Source organism: Epinephelus lanceolatus, chromosome 24 (genome assembly GCF_041903045.1).
Source record: "Epinephelus lanceolatus isolate andai-2023 chromosome 24, ASM4190304v1, whole genome shotgun sequence".
NCBI lineage: Eukaryota > Metazoa > Chordata > Actinopteri > Perciformes > Serranidae > Epinephelus > Epinephelus lanceolatus.
Window position 1 is genome coordinate 6,089,415 of NC_135757.1, and position 26,556 is coordinate 6,115,970.

General features: G+C 42.6%; 1 protein-coding gene across 3 annotated transcripts; it reads left to right on the top strand.

Annotated features, from left to right (window-relative positions):
• Positions 1-868: 868 nt before the first annotated feature.
• cd99 (CD99 molecule) lies at positions 869-24,943 on the top strand. Of its 3 annotated transcripts, XM_033615684.2 has the most exons (13): positions 894-1,194; positions 6,716-6,757; positions 7,464-7,514; positions 7,959-7,997; positions 8,217-8,273; positions 9,193-9,231; positions 10,309-10,356; positions 10,709-10,801; positions 14,081-14,113; positions 14,355-14,378; positions 20,103-20,219; positions 20,329-20,385; positions 21,366-24,943. In XM_033615684.2, the coding sequence occupies exons 1-13, from the start codon at positions 1,137-1,139 to the stop codon at positions 21,392-21,394; spliced, it is 687 nt and encodes a 228-aa protein (XP_033471575.1). In that variant the 5' UTR covers positions 894-1,136; the 3' UTR covers positions 21,395-24,943. The 3 variants fall into 3 exon arrangements, with proteins under 3 accessions (XP_033471576.1, XP_033471575.1, XP_078022076.1); XM_078165950.1 differs by lacking the exon at positions 10,709-10,801 and having other exon boundaries at positions 896-1,194; XM_033615685.2 differs by lacking the exons at positions 20,103-20,219; positions 20,329-20,385; positions 21,366-24,943 and adding an exon at positions 14,776-17,828 and having other exon boundaries at positions 869-1,194.
• Positions 24,944-26,556: the final 1,613 nt, after the last annotated feature.

The window sequence follows — 26,556 nt, forward strand, 5'->3', positions numbered from 1 at the left end:
TATGTTCCATTGTTCTGCTGGGAAACCTTTGGTTCTGGTGTTCATGTGGATACCAGCTGACATGTTCCACCCACTCAAACACCGTTGCAGACCAAGCAGCATGCCACACGACAAAAAAAAAAACTGTTTAGAAATGGGCTGTGGAGCGTGACAGAAAGCTCAAGGTGTCAACCTGGCGTATAAATTTCCCAGGTACCGGTACCCCAGATGTACCCCTAATCCAAGGTGGGGCCTCCTTGGATGGGACCTGACCCTTGACACAGGATCTCTGGGAGTGTCCTGCTGTGTCTGGCACCAGTAGGTTGTGAGGTGGGTTAATGGCACGTGCCACAGATGCTCATTCAGATTGGGATCTGGGGAATTTGGAGGCCAGGTTGACACTTTGAGGACTCTGTCACATTCCTTGGGCCATTACTGAGAGATGTTTGCAGTGTGGCATGGTGCACTGTTGCCATAAGAGGGGGTACTTAGCCTGCAACAGCAGCAGAACAATGCATGTTACTCACTTCACCTGTCAGTGGTTTTAATGTTTTGGCTGATCAGTGTGCGAGAATGGGATATAAAAGTTAGTATTACAGCAAAATTAGAGTTTCAGGAAGACCTGGATGTAAGCCGAATTGAGCACCAGATCATAGTGATTTGTTTGCACAAGTTTTTCCGAGGTCTTCATCTTTGCTGGCAAGAAAGCGAGAACATAAAATATAAATTGCGGCTTTTTTACATGAAGTTCGGCGTGGCTTGAAATGAATTAACACATTTAAGGGGCGGTAACCCGTCTCTATCAATGAAAGTTGCCAGCCTTATCTTGCTCTTATCTTTATGCACGTGTGTGTGAGATGAAGCAACACACTCAAGGGTTAAACCCATTAATTTTAGAGGCATGTGACGCCCAGGCTGCGAGAGACTGCCACACCCGCTCCGTCCTTCATCGGCAAAGTTGACTCATAACAAACTGTAACAGGACACCTCACAGACGAGGTTTGCTGTGCAGTCTGGACAAGAAAGCTGTGTCCGCACATACCTGCTAACCTTAGCTAAAGCGAGACACAGCAAAAGTTAGCTTGGGAAGTTTACAACTTTAAGGTAACCTCGCTGGAAACTTCAGTCGGAGCGAAGGAAGGAGAGTTAGTGCCAACATGTTGCGTTTGAGGATTATTTTACTTCTCTGTCTTGTTACCGGAGCATTAACACAAGGTAATGTCTTTACTGGAACTTTTGTCAGAAAAATATGGGGTGTGTAATGATTATATAGTGGTTATGGTGTGTATTTTAGTGGTCTTGTGAGGAGTTAATTTAAGGCTGAAGAGATTTAAAGTTTGTTTTTAGCAGCTCGAGCGTTTGTCCACACGCTGCAGGGTACATTTTTTAGCATTTGCTATAAAAATATGTGGTTATTGGTTTTTAATTTAAGGTAGTAAACATGTTTAATTTTTATTCATTCCCACCCTGTGGACACTATGTGCCCGTGTGTGTGAGTAAAATCTCATACCAGGGGCGTAGCATCGAATTCTAGGTCCCGTCCACCTCGTTCCTAGCCCCCATGATCCTTTGCGCAAATTATGTGCGCAACTTCCGGTGTTAAACGGAAACCAGTGATTTCCAATAACAGTTTGTTTACAGCCCTCTTCTTTCCGAGAGAAATTGGGAAAGAAAATGTGGAACACACCATAATATAATTAATTAAAATAATTATATATGTTTTTTTTTTTCTTTTAAACCGAGTATACTAGCAATTAGCTTCCCTTACTATGTTAAAATACTGTTAGCTTTAACATGGCCCAAACCAGCTTACGCTACATCTGCTCCTTATAAAGATGATTTATGATGTCGGATGACTTATTAAGAGATGCTAACACGTTCGGCAAACATTTAACATAATTCAGTATTAAATGTAGCTCCTTGTTGGTTTACATGCTACAGGGTACATTTTTAGCATTTGCTATAAAAACAGTAGCTATGTGGTTATTAGTTTTTACCCTGTAATAGTAAAAACTGTTTTATTTATCTACAACTGTGGACACGATATGCCCATGTGTGTGTGAGTTAAACCTCATATCAGGGGCGTAGCACCATCTTCTGGGTCCTGTCCACCTCATTCCTAGCCCCCATGATCCCCTTCCAGTGTTAAACGGAAACTGGCTATTTCCAATGCTAACAGCTTGTTTACAGTACTTTATTCTTCTTTCCAAGAGCAATTAGGAAATAAAACATGCAACAAACCACCTGTTATAATTAATCAATATAATTATATATATTTTTTCCTTTTTAACCGAGCATGCTAGCTTGCTTTGCTACGCTAAAATATTGTTAGCTCTAACATGGCCCAAGCTAGCTGACGCTACATCTGCTTCTTATAAAGATATGATTTATTAAGAGATGCTAACACATTCGGCAAACATTTAACATAATTCAGTATTAACTGTAGCTCCATGTAAAGTGAATAAATGTGATGCTTCCCAGCTAATCCTCCACTCGTCTGTGTTAACGACGCAGTTAGCTTAATGTCGGATTTATTAAAAACTGTTCTGAGTGAAACATGGTGCTGAATTTAGCAGAAGACTTCAATAATAGTAATAGGGCTGCAACGACTAGTCGGCTAATCGATGACTAATCGACTATTAAAATAATTGGTAACTATTCGACTAATCGCTTTGAGTCATTTCTCATAGAAAAGTACTATAAAAGTACCCCAAAATACTCTTATTGCAGCTTTTTACGTTCAAATATTGGCAGCTTTACACACTCTCCCATGACGGTGAACTAAAACCCTTTGGCGTGAGTATGAAACAAGACTTTAGATGACATCATTTTGGGGTTTGGGAGAGACAGACCGACAGCATTGTGCCAACATTTTGACACATTTTTCGATAAAATCATTAGTCGACTAATCGAAGAAATCAACAGATTAGTTGACAATGAAAATAATTGTTAGTTGCAGCCCTAAATAGTAATATAAAGGTGTTAAACTAGGTGTTAATTTACAGACACAGACTGTGCAACAGGTACCAGAGCTCTGCCAAGACATTTTAGAAAAAGCTAAGTTAACATGAGTTAAATATTTGTTAAGAATAAATCAGTATTCACTAAACTGAAGGCAAATTACTTTAGAAAAGAACCACTGTTGGTGGTTAGCCACCTAGAGTAGCCACTGCTGCTAACCACAGACATTCTTAGCTAGCTAACTAGCTTAATGCTACTTCCGCTATTTCACAGGAAGTTGTACCCATAATCATTTCTACAGTAATGCCATCACGAATAAGGTGGATTAAAGCAGTCCCTGTGCGCCCCCCCTGTCCTTCGCAGTTGCTCTTTCTTGGGGGGATGACGTAGTAGCCGAGGAATGAGTCCTAACCCTTGAAGTGAGTTAGCATTTTAGCCCTCCCGGTTCCCCCCTCTCAAAGTCGGTGGCGTTTTGGTTCGATGTTTTGGTTCGATGCCTGAAACAGAGTCCTGCAGGGGTCCAGTTTTTACAACCCGCACCTGCCCAGACATATAAAGCTCAGTACCAGAACCGATGTGTCCGCAACCTGACCCGCACCCGTGATTAAACACACACAGGCTACAGTCACTCACATTAAGCTGGGCTCTCCGTTCTTGGATTACAAATCCAGTGGAGGAAAAGTCTCTGTCACTGGCTGAGCTCAATGTGGGGATGGCGAAAACATTCAATGACTGCCAGGTTAGGAAACATTTTAGCATGCTCCTCCCACCACTATGGAGTTCTCCACATCAGTGACGAATGTAACGACAGTATATGTCAAAATACATTTTTGTTCTCACGTGTGTGGAGGGTATTTTTACCCATTACACAGCTTTTTTCGGGGTAACCTTTGAGTACCCAATGCAGATGTCTGGCCTGAAATAAGGTCTGTGGTTAACACAAGCTTAAGAGACATTCACGTTTTGTCCTGCCACATAAAATACGCCAGTAAATACCCCTGGAGGCTGTAAGGTGAGGTGAAGCAGTTATTCTCTCAGGAACCTTTAAGGACTAGAGCAATGCTCATGAGTTCATGAGTAAAGGTCAAGAAGACGTTCACCATTGTCCAGTAAACATTTTAACAGGTTCACAGAAACCAGCTAAAAGTCATGAAAAATCATAGTCGAGCTTATTTCAGGTAATGTACAAACATACAGACTAATGCTAAGAGCTGTGTCCTTTCTCTGCATCTACTTCCTGTCAAAGCAGAGCTGTGGGCTGGTATAGAAAACCACAGGCACGCAAACGAGAAGTAGCTGGCACGCTGTCTGGTTGGAGGCGGCAAGATATTTTGCAGCTTAGATAAGGCTGATGTCAGAGATTTAACATCTACCAAATTTGACCGTATTCATAAATCCTTACTGTTAATTTGTCGATGAGATTTACTTTAGATTTACTTATGTATTTATCTTTTAACAGCATCTGGAAGGTAGTAAAAATTGCTGAAACCCACAGAGAAAGTACTTTTAGTCAGGTTTCACTGAGGAAACGAAAAAAAAAAAGTAATAATAGATTTAAATGCAGCAACTGATGAATTGATTCCGTGTAAGTCTAACCATAGCTTGAAGATGAGACGACCACATTAAGTATTAAGGATCCAGCCTTTAAACCCCGTATACCTAATCCACATTAATGCGGAACCAAATAAAACACCACACGAAACAGTTAGATTTGAATAAAGAACAAAAGGGGTACTGAGTCACCTTACACACTTCTGGCTGTGTCACAGCAACGTCACTCACAGCTCTCTTGCTTCTGCGCATAACTAACCTACAGCCGTCACTCAACATTCCTTCACCTGAAAATATCTGGAAAATGTGTAAAATAGCAGCGTCGGCCTCTGGTGTGACTCACAGCGGCACTTTCTAAACAATAACAATGGCAGAACACGACAGTAGCCCTTTTTAGACAGGAGTTGTGCAAATTTGCAGGAAAGCCCAATCAGTCTTTTTTCAGCATTGGCAGTATAAAAACAAAATCGGGGAGCGCAGCAAAATGCCGCCTACCTACTTTTGTTTACAGAATGCGCCTTTTTTGGGGCAGTGGGGGGCGTGAGCAAGTAACAAAACATGTAGCTCAGTGTGTGACGTAAACAGTGATGTGGGAGGGAAGCAGCGGCTGGTCAGTCCTTCTGCGATTCTCTTGTAAGTCGGCCCGTTCTTCACCGTCCCCGTCATCTGACGGTTAATGGCCTCTTGGTTTGCGAGGACAAGGAGGACGCACAATTCCTTGTCTCCCCAGTTGCTCATCTTTACAGTGTCTTATCAAGTTTTCCCTCTTGCTACTAGCTGCTCGCTAATTCCTGCTATCAGCTGTTTCCTGTTTATCCACCGCCAGTGGGTCGCACGTGCGGCGTCATCAACAGCTCCTCCCACAAGTCATCAACAGCTCCTCCCACAAGTCTTCAACAGCCCCTCCCGTTGCAGAAGGCTGCCTCGTTCTTTTTAAACCAAAAAGGTTTCACCAATATGACTACCCTACGAGACGGAAAATTGGGCACCTCGGATCAACTCGTCAATCCGGCTCTGTGTGTCTAAACGCTCGCAGCTTGCCGGCAAAACGGCCCAACATTCGCGGAAAATCTCGCAGTGTAAAAGGGGCCAATAACATTTATTACGATGCAGTATTATTGCGATTTTAAGTATGTTGTGATATGCTGCGTATTGCAATAAATATATTGCGATTTATTGCATTTTTTTTTTTCAACTGTGTATCATCTGTTTTATCTTATAAGATAAAGTCTGTTCATCTCATTTTAGCCATTTTTATGCAGCACAAAGATGTGTCTTGTGGACTGAAAAAGCAACTCATTGTATTGTTCTCATGGGCTACCTACATTTTAATTTGCATTTGCAATATTAGTAATTTATATGATAAAAAAAATCGATACTTGGTACTCTGTGGCAATACAATATTTGCACTAAAAATATCGTGATACTAAGCTGCATCGATTTTTTTTTTCCCCCCACATTTTCAGTTGCCGTTCTTCTTCTTTGAGTTAGCTGCTAACTGCTAGCAGCTGCTTTTTCGTCAAGACCTCACACCCGTGCCACCCATGATCCCGCTGTGTTTATACGGACACCGTTATGGCACTTTTACTACCTCCATGTGCCGCTCAGAGGCGAGACAACTCTGTCCTCTCATTCCGCGACTGCGAGGCGGAGTAACAGCGGGAAATTCCTGTCTTGCAGAGGCAGTGCAAAAGAGGCTTCTGAAACTGCAGTAGTGTGGTCTTCAGAGTGTGAGGCTTCTATCAGGACACATATTGTAAGCATATGCCTGCATACAGTACGACACTGAGATGAGCTACAGAGAAATGTGCATGTAACATCAAAGGCCTCTATGGGTGTGTAACATTCGCCGCCTCCCGGGCAGAAAGTGTCGGAATGTGCTCTTGTGTGGAGAAACAACTTGACTCAGTGGTGACTCATGCTGCAAAGCTGCTTGGCGTAGCAGTCAGTGCTGCCATAGCAACCAGCGAAATACACTGTATGACTCCCTGCAACACCCAAACACAGAACACATGTGTCCAGTATGAAGGAAAACACAGGATACTGTGGCTGGTTGTTGTGGTCAGAGGTAGTCAGTGAAAAGCAGATAAATACTGTTGCTGATCAGCTGATCTGTTTCTGCGTTCCTGTGAATCAGTTTCATGTTGTCCTGTTACTCCAGCAGGCGAAACTGTCGCTTCCACTGTTGATTTGTAACGGTGTTCCTTGTGTCTTCCACACACAGATATGTTTGACCTGGCCGATGCTCTCGATGATGCCAAGCCAGGTGAGTGACTTTCTCTGTGGAAGAACATTTTAGAATCACATTGGGCATGATGTTGATGTGTTTCGGGGCCGTTTTGTTTGAGCACTCCTATTCCTATTGGATGCTACTTGACATGCTCCACCCACCCGAACACAGTTGCAGACCAAGTAAAAACCCTCATGGCGACGGCATTGTTGATGGCAGTGGCCCGCCAGCAGGACAGTGCACCATGCCACACCACAAAAAACTGCTCAGGAATGACCTGTGGAACGGCACAAAGAACCTAAGGCATCGACCTGATCTCTAAATACCCCACATCCCAACCTGATCGAACATTTGAGGGATGTGCTGGTGCCGATCCATGGTGGGTTCTTCTTGAATCGGACTTTGAGTCTGTGGGTTGCGAGGTGGGGTACCAGCACGTCCCACAGATGTTTGATCAGACTGGGATCCAGGAAATTTGGAGGCCAGAGGTGAGGTCTTTGTCACCTTCCTCAGACCATTCCTGAGCAGTTTTTGTGATGTGGCGTGGTGCATTGTCCTGCTGGGGGTCCACAGCTACTGGGGAGTGCCGTTGCCATAAGGAGGGGGGGGGGTACATGGTCTGCACTGGTGTTCAGGTGGGTGGATCAAATGTAAGAGGAACAGTGGGGTTCATGAGGGTGCTGGATAGAAATGTTAACATGCTGTCAGATAGTAACACGGCCTCCTTGTTTTTGTTCCTCAGCAACTCCGAAACCAGAGCAACCGAAGGCCCCAGAGAAGCCAAAAGATGATGGTTTGTATCCTTTCCTTTCACCTGTCTCAGAATACCATCGTTATTTAAAAATGGGAGGGACGCGTTCCCTGTGGAGGTGGTTTTCTTGTGTCCTGGTCAGACAGGAAAGTCTGGCTGATGTGTGTCCTCGGCAGCAATCTAAAGGAAGCTGACATTTACAAAGATTAAAGTAGTACGTACATATCAGACAATGGCTCCTATTACTCAGACCACAACACCTTATACAAACTGCACCAGTCCTACTGCTGGCTGCATCGACCATGATGCAAACATGACACAGATGCTGTCACGCAGAGGGTGGTTATGCTAGTTGTGGTTGTCTCCTGTCGTACCTCTCTCTCCTCACGTTTCCTGTCTAATCTTGATTAAAATCACATTGATATTGAAGATGAATATAAATATTGTTTCATCAGTGTCTAAAGTTTGTGTATTTGTGTATTATAGGTGGCTTTGGACTTGATTTGGAGGATGCTCTGGGTCCAGGTAAAGCTGTTTGACAGTCTCTCTGATATGAAATTACAAATGATTCTAACTAGTCTCTTCAGTGTATAATTACCTGAAAGTAAGACTCTTGTTTTCCGTAGAATGAGCTGTTCATATTTGATCGATGCAGGCCTGTCAAGCTTTAGATTTCTCTGCATGTTGGGGCTGCACTAAGAGCTTTTTATATACTTAATTATTGATGCCAATAATGTTTCACAGACCCCCCAAAACCTGCCAAACCTACCGTGAAGCCACCGAAGAGCGGAGGAGGAGGAGGTGAGTCTACATAGTTTCAACTCACTTATCGGCTCTTTGGGTTCTTGATTTAAGTGGATGCTGAAGAAGAAGGCGGTAAAGCATCCAAATGTCCGCACTTCACCACGCTTGCAGGCTCGCTAACTTTCTGGGCGCATTCCTGGGAAGTCTGGCAGTGCTGAGGGCTCCAAATCCATAATTCATCCCGTCCACATGGGGCCTCAAGCGGACTTTCGGCAGACGTCCAGAGAGTCCGCTTGGGGTCCAGACTTCAGCAGACTTCACCCTCAAATCATTGCAATACGGATGTGACGTTGTGGGTTTTTCAACTGCGGAAAAAGACCTCATGAATGTGTAAAATAGTTATTGATAGTTAGGTCTATTAGAATGTTACTTGAATTGTGTAGACCAGAAATAATATTCAGCCACATCATGATACAGAGATATGTAGAAGTACAGGCTGTAGAGGGACTGAAAATACAGTTTCCGCGAGGGCTTATGGTGTGTTCATTTTGTACTTGGAAGTCGGAAGTGGGAATGACGTCACCTCCAAGTTGACAACAGTTTTTGCTTTCTAGGTGACAATGGTGGACAAGTCGGAAAAAACATGGACGCCCGCAAGAAAGCCTTTGTTGCCCTTGCACTTTTGGAGCATTATGCTCATTTTAAAACATGAAAGAAAAAAAAGAATGCAAATTTGTCGCACACTAGCGAGTAGGTGTAAAAAAAAACAAACTTACTCCTATGTAACTTACTGTACCTGCATGAAAAAGAAATGACATCTGTGAGGTGGTTAAGTGGTTAAGGACCTTTGCTGGATGTCGTACCTCTCTCTCCTCACGTTTCCTGTCTAATATTGATGAAAAATCACATTGATATTGAAGATGAATGTAGATATTGTTTCATCAGTGTCTAAAGTTTGTGTGTTTGTGTATTATAGGTGGCTTTGGACTTGATTTGGAGGATGCTCTGGGTCCAGGTAAAGCTGTTTGACAGTTTTTTTGTATCATGAAACCACTTTATCTTATCTTACTATATAATGATGAAAACTCTGTGTGTGTGTGTGTCTGTGTTCCACGTTTTTCCCCTCACTGACTTGGTCAATCCATGTGAAATTTGGCACAGTGGTAGAGGGTCATGGGAGGATGCCAATGAAGCAATATTACATCAATTGGCCAAAGGGGGGCGCTATAGCAACCCATTGAAATGTCAAACTTTGAATGGGCATATCTCATGCCCCGTATGTCGTAGAGACATGAAACTTTGCACAGAGATGCCTCTCCTCATGAGGAACACATTTGCCTCAAGAACCCATAACTTCCGCTTATATAGATTTTCCGCCATTTTGAATTTTTTGAAAAACACTTCAAATGGATCTCTTCCTAGGAAGTTTGAGCGATCTGCATGAAACTGGGTGAACATAATCTAGGGACCAATATCTAAAGTTCCCTCTTGGCAAAAGTTGGAAAACTTACTAAAACTGAGCTTCTATAAGGCAATGAATATTGCGGAGGGCGTGACTCATCACATAAAGGTGTATAACATCTCAAGGGTTTCACCCATCACCACGCAACTTTGTAGGCATATGACCACACATAATCTGAGGGGACCCCTCCATTATTGACCCCATCAAACAAAATGGGGACGCTAGAGAGCTCATTTTTTATCTAGGCCTAAGCGCCATATGGATTTTTACTAAACTTGGTAGATATGTAGAACAGGACGCCTCAAGGTGACTGGAGAAATTTAACTCTAATTGGCAACTGGGTGGTGCTATAACAACAGAAAAATGCTTCAAAATGGCTAAAATGCGACCGATTGCTGTGGCTCCCCCTGTGGACCAATGTTGTTTTTCTAATTTTTGGTATGACTAAGTCATGGTATGGTATGCTGTACTCAATGGGTATGGACTAGTTAAGTGTTATTATCGGTTTAAATCACCTGGTGCGTTTGTTGTGGAGAGAAAGACAACTCTGTGGATAATCAAGCTGTTAAGAGGTGAATTTATCATGTAAAGAGTTCATTGTTGATGCCGATAATGTCGTTGTCCCCACAGACCCCAACCCTCCCAAACCTACTGTGAAGCCCCCAAATCGTGGAGGAGGTGAGTCTACAAATGTTTGAACCTACTTGTCGGCTCTTTACATTCATGAGGTGTTTTTAAAGATTAACATCCTCAGTAGCAACAATGGCTTTGAGCTGAGAGGCAGAGGAAGGAAAGGGAGGTCATTTCATAGTGAGAGACAAACAAACACATTGTTGGTTTTAGTCTCTTGGGACTTGTTGACAATGGATCCAGCACAGATTAACAGCAGGTTCATCCTCAGAAAATGTCCACGTCTTGTCAAAGCAGTTAGAATATTTAAATATTACTGATTAAGAAATGTACAGTTTGTGAATCGTATAAGAGTGGAATGATTATTTTTTTTACATATTTTGTCGTTAATTCCTTAAAGGTGGAGGAGCTTTCAGTGACTCGGACTTAGTTGATGGTTATGGCGGTGGTGGCGGTGGTGGCGGTGGCGGTGACGGTGGGCGCTCAGGAGGAGGTAAGACATCATGCCACTGCATCATGCTGCTGTTGTTATTCTTGTTTTGCTTGTGGTGCCAGCTGCTCGGTCATACGTCACATAAGGACATTAGGCCCCATGTCCACCACAGCGAAAATGTGCGGCCATTGCAGAGCATTACAAAAATAGGCTGGCCTGAGAAAGGCTGGGGCCTCCGAAAAACCCCTTAGCCTATGTTCACACTGCAGCCTTCATGGTTAAATATACACTGTGATTTACAACAGCATGCTCACATCCCCAAATGACATCCCGGTGCTCTGTTGATGTTTTGCCATTGCTGTAATTCTTGGTCTCACTTTTGTCTGGGGGATAATCATGCTCTTTTGGAGTTCTCATGCTTTGGGGGGATGTGAACAGGAAGTACAATGTTGCCATTCAGTAAAATCCATTGCAAGCTGCAACTTAACGACTTGAGCAATGATATTTAGCCCATATTTGTTGACGTTGTGCCGAATGTGCACCTTAAAAGAATGCCCAGTTATTTATGAGCAGATAAAATGTCCTCAGAAAGTCTCTCTCTGTGTGTTGTAAGAGATTCAAAGGGTGGTAGTCGCACACTAAGGGTTTTTAAACACCTTAATTGCCTCTATTAGTGTGTGTCACAACCACTTCTAACTGCCGACACCAGCATGTTTGCTTCGTCTGCTCTCTAGTATGATGAATGTGGATTATTTCCCATCATGCCTCTGTCTAGTCCACAGTAACATGTTGTTGGATGTTGTAATAACTTGGTATGATATCCATAGTTTTGGTAAATACACTGGTGAGTCATGGTTGGGGATTCCTTGGTATCTCCTAAATTAGCTTTCTTTCCTTTGTTGCGTCTTGTTGTCCTTCACTACCGCTGACTCAGTCAAGCTGAGCGCCTCAAGGCAGTGGCACAACATTTATGTAATGCCATGGCAACGCTGACAAACTCTGATGTGACTTTTTTTTCTGTGGAGTGCAGGTCACATGGCACTTTTTTGATTATACGCCCATGTTGGCTCAGGGGAAGTAAAAATAGCTTGTAGTAGACAGTTGAAGAGAGACGGCATCCTGGTTTCACAGAGGATAGTGTGGTGGCGTTTTATGTGTCTTAGTGCTGTAAACCACCATGCACACAGCAGATCACACAGTCAACATAAAAGCACTATCTGTTAGAGATGTACTTGTGTATAAAAATATTGAAAAGATGCAGATAACGTAATTGATTTTACTTGACTTTCGCCTTACTGAAAAGCATACAGAGTTCTACAATCGATGCCCTAAAGTTATTTTAGATCATTGACTCTATTTTTCAAAATAGAGTCAAAGCAAAGATAAAGAACCTTTTATTTCTGTGTGTTGAAACATGTATAACTCAATGACTGAAGCACTCAAAAGCCCTTTTTAAATTTGCAGGAAAGCCCAATCAGTCTTTTTTCACCATTGCCAGTATAAAAACAAAATCAGGGAGTGCAGCAAAATGCCGCCTACCTACTTTTGTTTATACAGAATGCGCCTTTTTCGGGGCAATGGGGGGCGTGAGCAAGTAACAAAACGTGTAGCTCAGCGTGTGATGTAAACAGTGACGTGGGTGGGAATCCACGGCTGGTCAGTCCTTTGGCAATTCTCTCGTAAGTCGGCCCGTTCTTCACCGTCCCCGTCATCTGACGGTTAATGGCCTCTTAAGGTCCGTTTCCACCGCAGGAACTTCGGGGTAATTTTACGGGGCCGGGGCCGTTGGTGCGTGTCTCCACCGCAGGAACCACTCCCGAAGGACAGAGTTCCAGAACTTTTACAGGGGCTAAACAAGTCCCAGCCTCGGAGTAGGTACTCAGAACGGCCCCGAAAAACTCCTGTGTGGGGCTTGGGGTTTACTTGGTGCTGATTGGATATACTCAAGGCGGGATGTGACGTCAATAGAAAGCGACAAAATAGCCGGCATTTTTAAAACTCGTTGCCCCGGTCAAAATGGTTGCGCAACGATTACGTCACATCCAGAGCCCGTCAACTTTACAGGGACGTTACTCCTACTCCGCCCTCTCAGTGGAGACACGGCGGTTCAGAGGGCGGAGCGAGAGGACGTTCCTGCAAAGTTCCTGCCCCCCAAATAGTACCAGGATCTTCTTGAATGGAAACAGGCCTTTAGTTTGCAAGGACAAGGAGGGCGCGCAATTCCTTGTCTCCCCAGTTGCTCATCGTTACAGTGTCTGTCAGGTTTGTGTTTCCCTCTTGCTACTAGCTGCTCGCTGATTCCTGCTATCAGCTGTTTCCTGTTTATCCACCGCCAGTGGGTCGCACGTGCGGCGTCATCAACAGCTCCTCCCACAAGTCATCAACAGCCCCTCCTATAGCGGAAGGCCGCCTCGGTCTTTTTAATCTAAAAGGGTTCCACCAATATGTCTACCCTACGAGATGGAAAATTGGGCGCCTTGGATCAACTCGCCAATCTGGCTCTGTGTGTCTAAACGCTCGCAGCTTGCCGGCAAATCGGCCCAACGTTCGCAGAAAATCTGGCAGTGTAAAAGGGGCTACAGTGATTCTGACTGATGGGTTAAAAAACTGAAGTGTCGGCTTTCAAAGGAGACCGTGCATGTACCTGTAATAAAGATGGAACAAGAACAGCTGTCACTTTACTTCGGGTATGCCTTGGATCGGTTGTAGTTTTAGATATAATAGGTGAACAATTCTCAGTGTTCGTAAGGACTGTTGTAGGTTCAAGCAATATTGCTCCATTCATGTTGAATAAATACACTCAGGTTTAGTCCCTGTGTTTTCCATCGGTTGTCATGGTTTTCCATAGATAAAGAGGCCTATTGTTGATCATTTTCTCAAAAATTAAAAGATGCTATCAGTCAGATAATGTTTGAAAATATTCAGTTTCCTTAGTACATCTAAAAGAACCCTGATGCTATGACTCAGACGCTACTTGCTGTCCTTTGTTTTGTGTCTGTGCTGTTGTTCAGTCAGAGCATGGAAGTAATTAGTTGTTCTTCTACCAAAGAAAGAAAGGAATAAAAACCCACAGGCTCTCCAGCGTAATCAGAGCCACATGGTTGGTTTTCAGATCAGATTCTGCATGATCGTACTCTTGAAGGAGCAGCGGCAGTAAGCTGTTATTAACTGCAGCTTACTGCACACACAACCTCTGCTGGAATTTCACTTGTGGTCAATAATAAAAATCATCGGTATAAAGGAAGCACAGTGATGTGACTAATACCGATGTGTTGTTTCTGTTACAACTGCTGCACCTCAAGTCTAACTTTACTTTTCTCCTTTCTCTGTTGAACGCAGGTGGTGGGGCGGACCCCGGCTATAATCCCCGTGGTACATTTTTATTCCTGCAATTTCTTATTCTGACGCACCATAAAAAGTTTGCTATTAGTCATAGTTGATGATCAGATGCCAGACTGACAGAAACCCTAGCCTTGGATTCTCAAAGCAGGACATATCCACAACGAGACTTAAAAATGAACAGGATTGAACAAAAGTGTGAAAATCAAAAATTTCAAAAATATCCGACAGTCATAAACCTTGTCAGTTGACTGACATTGTGTCTTCCTCACAGGTGGTGCTGCTGACGAGCCTCAAGGTAAATCCATCTCTCGTCTTGGTCTGTGCCCTTCTGGATCTACTTCCTCTCTTTGTGTGTCTGCTCTCAGTGTCAGTGTGGCCATCATTATTTCTCCCTGTGGAACTGAGCTGTTCTTGAGTTGCTGCTGGGCATTTCCTGTTTCCGGTCTTACAGGAAGTCGCGTTAATTTTGTTTGTGGAGTTGAAAACAAGCAGCTCACTAACTTCGACTCTATTCGTATTATCTTGACGTAACATGTCATCTGGATCACTTTAGAAAAAGTTAGTTTGATTTCAGCAGATAAAACATTCTCAGGATTCTTCAGCTCGAGTTTCACACTGGTATATTCTTCATTTTGGTACCCCTGGTCTGGTCTCTTTGGCTAAAACCCTGCTTCGATTGTGTGTCGTTGCAGATCCAGACCTTCCGTGGGGCCAAATCCTGAAGATGATAAATGCTAACATGCCAGAGGAATTCTTTATGTGGATGTCCAACTTAAAGCAAATCTTAGCCCCCCTGTTAGAGAGGGCCATGGATTTGCTGCAAGCTATACCATGAACCATTTAAGTTGTGATCGTTTCTCAGGTCTAAGATTGTACTCGTCTGGTTTACGAATGTTTGGTTTGACGTCTCATGGACTCTGTCTTGAAAAAATGGATAGTAGCGGTTTGAAAAGTCAGGAATCAGCCAAGACTCTGATCACTGGCAAACTTTTGTATCTGTCTTGCAGTTTTTTGATTTGAGTTATTTCGAACGGTTTGGTTGCAGTGCAGCTGTAAACTCTGTACAGAGCATTCGAGACCCTCTTTATACCTTGTATTGATAGTGTTTGGGGTGTTGGCATCGCAGCAGGATAAAAGTACAAGTGTGAATGCATCCACACACTGAGGACAGACTGCGATCTGATAGGCCAAACCACTTCCAGAGGTTGTCAGGGACACATTGTGACCCTCCCTCACCTGTAATTTATTTGTTTTGTCTATCACTGTGTTTACAGTCTGGTCCATATGGATCTCGCTGTTACCTTCTAAATCTACCTGACTGACTCTGACTTGTATAACAAAGAAAACTATGGACCAACAAAAATCTTTTAAAATATTTAAATGTTTTATTTTCATGGCAAAGTTTGCTCTAAAAATGCAGACGATAGCAAGATGTGCACAGTCTGTCCGTCTGGCCCATTCTTGTAAGCCTGATATCTCAGGAAACACCATGGGGGAGTTTCCTCCGCTTGGACTCAAGGATAAGCTAATGAGATGTTTAGTGGTCATTGGTCAAAGGTCATGGTCACTTCAGTCTTATCTGTCTTATTCCTCTGAACGAGAAATCTCAATAATATGGGAAGTTCCCCATATTTGGCACAAATGTTTCTTTGGGCTCAGGAATGAACTGCTTAGAATTTGGTGGTTCAAGGTCAAGGTCACTGTGATCTTGCGTCCGTCTCATTCTCATGAACTTGTTATCTCAAGAAGTCCTTGAGGGAATTAACCCCATATTTGGCACAAACGTCTTCTTTGGACTTAAGGATGAACGGATAAGAATTTGGTCGTCAAAGGTCAAGGTCACCGTGATCTTGCGTCCGTCTCATTCTCATGAATGAGTTATCTCAAGCAGTCCTTGAGGAAATTTCCCCGTATTTGGCACAAATGTCCCTTTGGGCTCAGGAATGAACTGATTAGAATTTGGTGGTTCAAGGTCAAGGTCACTGTGATCTTGATCTTGCGTCCGTCTCATTCTCATGAACTTGTTATCTCAAGAAGTCCTTGAGGGAATTAACCCCATATTTGGCACAAACTTCTATGGACGTGAGGATGAACAGATAAGAATTTGGTGGTCAAAGGTCAAGGTCACTGTGATCTTGCGTCCGTCACATTCTCATGAACGAGTTATCTCAAGAAGTCCTTGAGGGAATTTCCCCATATTTGGCACAGTTGTCCCTTTGGGCTCAGGAATGAACTGATTAGAATTTGGTGGTTGAAGGTCAAGGTTACTGTGACCTCACAAAACATGTTTTGGCCATTTTTTGACAGGTGGGACTGACTGCATGGGTATACTTTCCGGGTCAGAGTCAAGACTAGACCAAGTGTCTGCTTTCAGTATCGTCATTTATGAAGCAAATGGTGGAGATGTCTAAAACTGGAAGGTTACTTGGGCTCAACAGTGCAATCAGATCTCAGTCGAATCTCAGTGTGGACGGTGGAGATGTATATCGACACCAGGTATAAATGTATTCAGGTTAAATCATATCTAGATATAATCTGCATAGGAGATGCATTTTAATTCAAGGTGTAAAGTGGGTCTTAGATTCAGTGTGCTTCCCTGGGTACACTTCCTGTACCCTTTGACCACTTGCTGATTTTGTCTCATGGACACGAACAGCTGAAGGTCTGTGCTCGAGCTGGAACACCTGTGTATTGGTGTAAAATGTCTTGAAGCATCACTCTAAGACAAGAAACACTTCACACTGTGTGTGTGAGGTTATAATTATGCAGCACTGCAAGAAATCGTGTTGCCTTCATCCCTGTTATTCCAGACTTACCAGATACCCCGTGTTTAGGTGTGGACATGGAGTCATTTGTCTTTCAGTCTCCACCCAGCACTGCCATGACTCATTTCTGTGTTGTTAAGTTTACAGCATTAATGTTGCGGCGGAGTGTGAACTCATGTTACCTTTCTTTATGTGTGAATGCACCACAGATCTGTTGGTGCATCAGGTACTCATGCTAGGCGTTTTGATGCTCATCATCGTCGTATTTAATTTAGCCCTAAATAAGCTCCTATGACGGGAAATAAAGTGTCATTTGATGAGTCACGACACAGAGCGCTGACTCCAAGAGTTTACTTGATCTGGGAGCTGTTACCCTTAAATAGAGTGCAGTGACTCTTATCTTCTTTGGAAAGCAAAGTCTCGGTTTCTTTGTGTCAGGACATGCCTGCTTTAGCCTGTGAACACACTGCAGTCTGAACTCCTTGGATTCTCCACACTCAGCTGCAGTCTGTACACATTCTTTACATAGCCAGCATTCAGAGCACTCTGCCGACGCATCCAACATGTAGGGGTCTAAACCTCAGGTTTTTTTTCTTGTTTGGATTCTTCTTATTGACTTTGGACAAGTATCACTTTTAGATGTTTGATCAGATGATGGTTTTTCCCGTTGGCACTATTTTCTTCTGAGTGGTTCTTTGTGTGCTCTTTGGTGACGCTCACAGACAGTGGTGTAGCGGATGGGTAGGTTACCAAGGAGGAAGTGGGTATACACTCCATATATTACAATCATGGCCTTTTCATAGGTGGGTATACTGTACATACCTGCCTGTACCCTCTGCTACACCACTGCTCACTGATGTATTTTTATTGGGAAAGTTTTTCTTTGACTGGAATCTGTATGGAACATTGCTGCAATGATTGCAATGTAAGAAAGTCACGAGATGTATCATCCATACTGAATAAAACAAACTCCAAGTTCACATTGTGTTTGAGTTCTGATCCATGGAAGGCTGGAGATTCATCTGAGCAAAGCAGCAAACTGCGTGGCTGCCTCAGGTCCCAGAGGTTAGGTGGCCCTAGGGTAGGGTTGGGCCAGTGTTAAAATGTGTAAACAAGTTTGATATCAACAGCTGGACCATACCAGATCGGTATCGGTATACATACTACTTAAAAAATGGGTGAGTAGTATACAGAAAACACATTTTATATTGTGATATTTACTGCAAACGATATAATTTGTTGGAATAGGCCTGACAGACAGACAGACAGACAGACAGATAGATAGATCTCATTACATCTCATTTCCACGTTTTTCTCCTCACTGACTTGGTCAATCCATGTGAAATTTGGCACAGTGGTAGAGGGTCATGGGAGGATGCCAATGAAGCAATATTACATCAATTGGCCAAAGGGGGGCGCTATAGCAACCGATTGAAATTGCAAACTTTGAATGGGCATATCTCATGCCCCGTATGTCGTAGAGACATGAAACTTTGCACAGAGATGCCTCTCCTCATGAGGAACACATTTGCCTCAAGAACCCATAACTTCCGCTTATATAGATTTTCTGCCATTTTGAATTTTTTGAAAAACACTTCAAATGGATCTCTTCCTAGGAAGTTTGAGCGATCTGCATGAAACTGGGTGAACATAATCTAGGGACCAATATCTAAAGTTCCCTCTTGGCAAAAGTTGGAAAACGTACTAAAACTGAGCTTCTATAAGGCAATGAATATTGCGGAGGGCGTGGCTCATCACATAAAGGTGTATAACATCTCAAGGGTTTCACCCATCACCACGCAACTTTGTAGGCATATGACCACACATAATCTGAGGGGACCCCTCCATTATTGACCCCATCAAACAAAATGGGGGCGCTAGAGAGCTCATTTCTTATCTAGGCCTAACCGCCATATGGATTTTTACTAAACTTGGTAGATATGTAGAACAGGACGCCTCAAGGTGACTGGAGAAATTTAACTCTAACTGGCAACTGGGTGGCGCTATAACAACAGAAAAATGCTTCAAAATGGCTAAAATGCGACCGATCGCTGTGGCTCCCCCTTCTTTCTCTAATTTTTGGTATGACTAAGTCATGGTATGGTATGCTGTACATAATCACGGAAACTGTCAGTTTGTCATTCTTGTCTTGTCTGTCCCACGTTTTTCTACTCACTGACGTGGTCAATCTATGTGAAACTGCACATAGGCATTGAGGATTGGTATAGATAGAAGGTGACAAAGCTACCAATGGGTATGGACTAGGTTTAGTCGGGAGCCAGTGTATGTTAGATAGTTTCTGAGTGTCATGCAATAGAGCTTCAAGAAGCTGACAGCAAAGACTACAATATATATTTTAAATTTTCTGTAGATATTGTGATTTTATTGTTATTGTGAGCTCTTTTGCCCATGATAATCATGTCGTAAAAATCTGACATTTTGCCATCTTAAAACTGGCCTAGAACATGTGTCTGTGATCACATTATTACAAACAGACACACAGCTAATCTGGGCTCTGTAGGATTTCGCCCTCTTGGGGTTAATCCGGCCATGTATCATGATTCAAGTAGAAGCAGACACCTCAGGTGTACTGCATGTGCATGCTCTGCATTTCCTAGCAGCAAGTCACGCTGTAGGCTGGATCCTCTTTCTTTTTTTATGTTCAGGCAACACCCTATTTTAACACCATCACAAGACACTCCTCTCCCTCATGACACACTGTGGTTTGAAAGCCCTGCCAGTCAACAGAAGAGCCAGGCCTATTATTCATAGAGCCAGTGTGTGTGTACGCATGTGTGTGTGTGCTTACCCTTTCGTGCCCCACCCCTGCCCTGGAGCTTGGGCGTATCACTTGAAACCCAACTCTCTAGAGCTGCTCTGTTTTGTCCATTGTGTTAGTCTGCCTTCTTTGACAAACACTCGTGCTCCATTTTTTTTTTTTTTTTTACAGTAACTGTACTCAGTCCCTCCCGTCTGTTCTGGGAACTTTTAGTCAGTGGAAGTAGACTCTGGCTGTCATTGAAAGCTATTGAGCACCACCTTGTGGAGAAAAGAGGCTATGGCAGTTGACAGTTTAGGAACTGGCCCTATTATTACAATTGCACAATGAAGAGCTCCTTTAGGAGAGAAAAAGTTGTCCCCCTAGGAAGTAGGAGAAGTTAGGAAATATCAAGCAAGTCACTCAGGACTTCTGAAGTAATCACGATTATGTGCAATTAACAAGTGATATAATATGTTTATATTTTGTCCTGTAGCAGCTGGATCTGGACAGATTGCAGGGATTGCCAGCGCCGTTGGAATGGCTCTGTTGGGAGCAGCATCCAGTTACTTTGCTTACCAGAAGAAAAAGCTGTGCTTCAAAGTGCAGGGAGGTCAGTGTTGTTATCTTAATATAACCAAATGTGGTATTTTTACAATGCCAGTAGACACACGGATAAAAGAAAGTCTGTCATCACAGTGGCTAACATGTTGTGTGTTTAGGTGCGGATCCAGAGAGGGGTAAAGTCCATCATGGTAACCAGTCTGACGGTACTCAAAGTAAGTGTCTTTGCTTATTAAAACTACTTTATATGCCATTGGGGAGTTTAATCCATAACTATGCATCATATTTAAGATCTCATATGTTTGAGTCATCAGCATCAGCTTAATGGAGTGCAGTAATAGCACAGTATATATATTATTGAACATATCCAGAACAATAGCTGCCTTAAAACAGATGTAAAAGGAAGAATTTGGAATAACAAAGCACCGAACCCAGGTATGTGTGTAGCCTGACATCTAGTGGCCAACAGCAGGTACTGACCTGCTCTGCACACAGTTGGGTTTAGGTAGTGATGTCCAAATGAAGCTTTGGTTTCAACCCTTTGTTGAACAAAGAGTGCCAGAGTGGACCCCAAAAATAAAGAAAATAGCTCATGAAGCTTCATTTGGCCATCACTAGTTGACAGCAGGTACCAACCTGCTCTATACACAGTTGGGTTTAGGTAATGATGTCCAAATGAAGCTTTGGTTTCAACCCTTTGTTGAACAAAGAGTGCCAGAGTGGACCCCAAAAACAAAGAAAAAAGTTAATGGAGCTTCATTTGGCCATCACAAGTCGACAGCAGGTACCGACCTGCTCTGTACACAGTTGGGTTTAGGTAGTGATGTCCAAATGAAGCTTTGGTTTCAACCCTTTGTTGAACAAAGAGTGCCAGAGCGGACCCCAAAAATAAAGAAAATAGCTCATGAAGCTTCATTTGGCCATCACAAGTCGACAGCAGGTACCGACCTGCTCTGTACACAGTTGGGTTTAGGTAGTGATGTCCAAATGAAGCTTTGGTTTCAACCCTTTGTTGAACAAAGAGTGCCAGAGTGGACCCCAAAAATAAAGAAAATAATTCATGAAGCTTCATTTGGCCATCACTAGTCGACAGCAGGTACCGACCTGCTCTTTCCACAGCTGGGTTCAGGGTTTGGTAACTCTTTCATCCAGTTACGATCTTCAAGTTGATTGTTCTTTTTCTTTCACATTCCAGTTTTCAGCAACCTGCTCCGGACGTCCTAGACACCCTCCGCACACGCACAACACAAGTCAGTGGCCTTCTCTCCAAAACTCAGCACCATTCACCTTTGAGTCAACTGTCACGGCTCGTCTTTGCTCTGAACAATGACACTTCCTCTGGGTCTTCCTGTTACCTGTTAGTTTAAGCCATATATCAACTCAAGCCTAAGGTGACAACTGTAAACTGAAAATACATGTAGTTGTGTGTCATTTATTTCTCTGTACACTCCTGTCCATTTCTTCAGTGATGATTTCAGCAGCTTTGTGTATATGTGCTTCGGTTGTGTGTTTCCTTACATTTCTTTACACTATATGAACTACAGTGGTATTTACATGGGTGTGGTTTACTGCATCATACAACTCAAATCAGGTGTTTTTTAAGATTGTCTCCTGTGACCTTCTGAGCTGGTTGTAGCAGACCCGACCCCAGCTCACATCTAAGAAGGATCGGACAAACCTTTGGGATTTTAATTTGCCCCTTCGCACTTCCTAAAGGGTTTGTTCACACACGAAAACAATCTGTTTTATGTAGGTGTTGACATATCTGTCCCTGCGATTTCGGCCTCCAACATTTCTTTCTTGTTTTGCTTGTCTGTGTGAACTGACCAGTTTTAATGTCCGCCTCAGAGTCTGCCTAATCCATGTACTGTCTAAAAATAAAAGTAGATATTCAAATAAAGACAAGGAGCGTGGCCATCGAAAGGCCATCGAAACATCCAGCGGTAGTGGAGTCACTACCATAGTGACTCACTAAATGTGCATTCCCACAGCAGTCAGTACAACAGTAATGCCATGTTTCTATTTCTATCACAGTATTGTTTTCATTCACTTGTTCACTCCAAACTCTTGTACTGCCAATGAAATGCAAGACTTCCTGCAGATGTTTCAAACTAAAAGCGTACGAGGAATAGGAGGGCGTTTGCCTTTTGAGTTGCTGAAAGCTGGAAGTATTGAGTTTCATTAATTGAAGCTTAAAGGGATGGTTCAGATTTTTTTTGAAGTGGGGTTGTATAGGGCACTTATCCATAAACAGTATATTATATACACACGTGGACCAAAATTGTAGGTACCCATCCGTTTGTTTCTTTTTATTAGGATCCCCATTAGCACCAGCAATAGCATCAGCTATTCTTCCTGGGGTCCAAGAAAGAATGGTCACTGAAATAACTTGAAACTGACAAAAGTGATAATAAATAATATTTTACTGAAAATTAACCAATAGAAATCAGACATTGCTTTAGAATTGTGGTCCAAAAGAATAATTTTAAAAATCAAACTAATGAAACTGTCAATGAAAGTGTCAGAAAGCTTGTTCTCAGTCGCAGGTCATGGGTCCTCCAACAGGATAATAACCCAAAGCACACAGCTAAAAGCTTCCGAAGTGGCCTTCTATGAGCCCTGATCTAAATCCTGTTGAACATCTGTGGAAGGAGCTGAAACATGGAGTCTGGGGAAGGCACCCTGAGACAGCTGGAGTGGGCCGAAATACCTGCCGACAGGTGCAGAAGTCTTATTGAGAGTTAGATAAATCCCTTGGTTGCAGTGATTGCCTCAAAAGGTTGTCCATTTTTGTCCAGGCCTGTTTCATTAGTTTGTTTTTTCAAATTATTGTGGGTTTTTCTTTCTTTAACAGAAGGTACCAACAATTTTGTCCACGTGTGTACAGTAGATGTCAGTGCACGGCTCCAGTTTGGAGAAGCAGACTGGAGTCTGACACGGGAGCTTAGCAATGAACTGCGGTGGATGGGGCCAGCAACAAAATGTGTTTTAGTCACCTGAAACAAGTCCCACTTAAAAAAAAATCAATCAAAAAATCAGGGACTTTTTTGAGGTGGCTAAAATGCATTTTGTTGCTGACCCTCCACAACAGATTGCTCAGCTTTCATGTCGGACTCCAGCCTGCTTCTCCAAACGTCTACTGTATGTAATTTAATGTCTATGGATAAGTACTCCATACAACCCCACTTCAAAAAATCAGAACTATTCCTTTAACTAAATCTTTTAAATCTGCAAAATGTGAGCTATTGGAAACAATTAGTGATGTATGACGTGACTGCTGATTAAAAAAATGCTGTGGAAATGCACATTTTACCGAATCTATCAAGAAACCTGAGACTGCATCGACAGAAAATAGCAAATGAATGCCTTAAACATGGTTAAATGTACTCATAAAGGAGATGAAAGTCCAAATAAAGACCAGATTTTCTCTGCAGCAAAGGTTCCAGACACTATTTGAGAATGTACAGTTATTCTTTTATCTACATCATAACGCAGCCATGCTTCAGGTTGCGTTAATGTAATCATCATGTAACTGGATCTAAATCCAGCAGAAGGAACTTTTAATGTAAAATGCTGATTGTGATGTGAGCAGATGGAAGTTATGAAACACAAAGGAGAAGCTTGCATGTATACATCCAGTGATGTGGTGGAAGTGAGATCATGATCTTTTGTATCACATATGTAAATGTGAGCTACAGTATAAGTCAGGCTTTTGTTTGTTGTCGTGTCACAGATTGATCCTAAGTGTGAACACTGCAAAATTCATCATGTCTCTAATTTGATTCCTTTTTTCTTCTTGAACACACCATTTGCTTTTATTGACAAACCCACCGATCAGGGAAACTCAGTTTGCTTTGCCTGGGGGCCACTTTTGAAAGATGACAGGTGGCCAGGGGTCAGTCACCAAAGGTCACAGGTCAGGTGTACACAGGGGCCTCTCTAGGATTTGAGGACATTGGGGCTTAGCCCTGACCTCTGTTTTTAAAAAACAAGCACCCTGTCACAGGCCAGATTTGACCCACGGGCCACTAGTTGAGTATCACTGCCACAGATCATTAGCCTTTAGCATCTAGCAGCTACAGAGCCAGATGTTTTCCTCAGGATTTGGTGAAGACCTGATCCAAACTAGTAGACGTTCCTATCTCAGCAGTGACACCTATATCAAGTTAAATGTTTCCACTGCCCCCTAGTGATCAAAAAAATAATGAATGTAGCTTTAAAACAAGTGAAACATAAAACAAGCAAACTTTTTGTTGGAAACAAGTTGACACATCTTTACCACACTGACATATTTGTTCCTGTTTGTTTTAAGAAAATGAGTTTACGGAATCAATCATAGACAGAAATGAGTTTTTGCAGTCTGTGTATTTTTGTATTACCCGGCTTTGACGCTCTTTGTGCTTGCCGTAGCAGAGCAGCAGCCACGAGTCGCCCATGAGTCATCAGTTTATTGGAGGAGCACATTAAGTATCATAAAATCCAAACTTGTTATGATGCTAAAAAAAGAGCTGTGCCCCTGTGAGCTGTAAATACTTAAGTACAATGTGTATAATGCCTGCTGACTTTTGCTTTAGGCTTGATGCTGCAGTGCACTTTGAGCTTTTTAGAATCAACATTTTGAAGTGTATTTTGGGAGATTTTTGTCATGTCTCTGTTTTAAAATGATAGACTCAATCCGGGTATGTTATATCTGATGATGAGACCAATGTTAATTTTGTGAGTGGATTTAAAGTGTGTGTGTACATGTTTTCACTAAAGTGGTGTTGTACAGTTTGTCTGTGTTCTGTCATTGCTTACTTTATAATTACTCGTGAGTTGAGGATGGAGGTTTCAAACCACTGGGGTTGGACCAGTGTGAGAATTTTTAACACTGGTTTAATATTATACCAAACACCAGACCGAATTTATACCAAATTTAAGTCCCACTTGACTCGGCAGCTGCTTCTGAGTGGAACAAAATGATACTGTGTCCCAACAGAAACTAGCTTCTGAGCTCTCTGTCCACATTTATCCATTAAATATGCACTTGTCATACTTCATGTAAACAAACCTCGCAGCTATCAGCTGTGCCCTCGAGATCGGATTTCCTGTTAAAGTATGTTAGAGGAGTGTCTAAAAGGAAGACAATGAATTTGCTAACCTAAGTTCCACAGCTCTGGGGTTCTAACGGAAAATGCCTGGTTTCCTTTTGTAACGCTTTGGGCTATGGGAACAGTTAGGAGGGTCCTACCTGAAGAGTGCTTGGCTCATAGAATGTGATTAAATCTATAATGTATGCAGGAACAAGGCCATGTTGGACTTAAGAGTAATTAGTAAAAGTTTAAGATCAATTCTATACCTAACAGGTGGCCAGTGTAGCGTTGCAAGGATGGTCTTGATGTGGTCTTGTCTATTGGAATTAATTAAAAGTCTGGCAGTCGAGTTCTGATTGTGCTGGAAACAAGAAATGGGCTTTTAACTGAGCCCTGAATATAGGAAATAACAATCCAGACAAGACGAGATGAAAGCATGGATGACTTTATCAAGGTCTGCTTGAGATAAAAAATGTAATGTTTCTAATCCGAGGAAAAGACGATTGCATGACCTTGGTTATTTGTATGTTGAAACAGAGCTCAAAGTTAAAGATGACACCCAAATTATGGGCAAAATGCTTTACATTGGAGGACAGCTTCCCAAGGTTCTTTTTTAAGTCAAAGGTTTGAGGGGCCCAAGAAAAAGAACCTCAGATTTGGATTCATTGAGCCAGAGGAAGTTTTGTGACATCCAACACTTAATATCCAAGAGAAAACCCTTAACATGAGTCACTGGAACATAAAGTTGAGTGTCGTCTGCATAACTATGCAAATTAATATTATAATTACGGATTATTTCACTCATAGGAAACATATTAATAGAAAACAGAAGAGGACCAAGAATTGACCCCTGGGGAACACCACAAGAGAGGGGGGGCTTGGGATGAGGAGTATCCTCCCAACAACACAGTAAGATCTTTTGGAGGGATAGGAGCGAAACCAAGCAAGAGCACTGTCCTTAATTCTAACGTAGTTTTTAAGGTGGTATATAAGGATGCTACAGTCTAATGGCATCCTTATAATGAATAAATAAGAAGGTATTGTCTGACAGCAACACAGTGAGTTAGGACACCTCTTTCTTTTGCTTCAAATCCAAAATGTTGTCATATTGGCGCAGTTTTAGTTTTCTTGAGTCTCTTCTTATCTCCTCAAAAAACACATGAACTTTGAAGTAAACAAACAGCGTGCACTGCTCTCTGACCTCCCACCTCTACTGAAAAGTGATCTCCTTCATGTTGCCGACACTGACCTGGGCCCAGCAGTAAATTGCACTCAGCCTGTGAGACACTGATGGCTCCATTGTCCATTAGTTTA

Coding starts and splice junctions, on each gene's coding strand:
- cd99 (XM_033615684.2), top strand. CDS start 1,137: ATGTTGCGTTTGAGGATTATTTTACTTCTCTGTCTTGTTACCGGAGCA. Junction 7,998..8,216: donor GGAGGATGCTCTGGGTCCAG/GTAAAGCTGTTT, acceptor AATGTTTCACAG/ACCCCCCAAAACCTGCCAAA. Junction 9,232..10,308: donor GGAGGATGCTCTGGGTCCAG/GTAAAGCTGTTT, acceptor TTGTCCCCACAG/ACCCCAACCCTCCCAAACCT.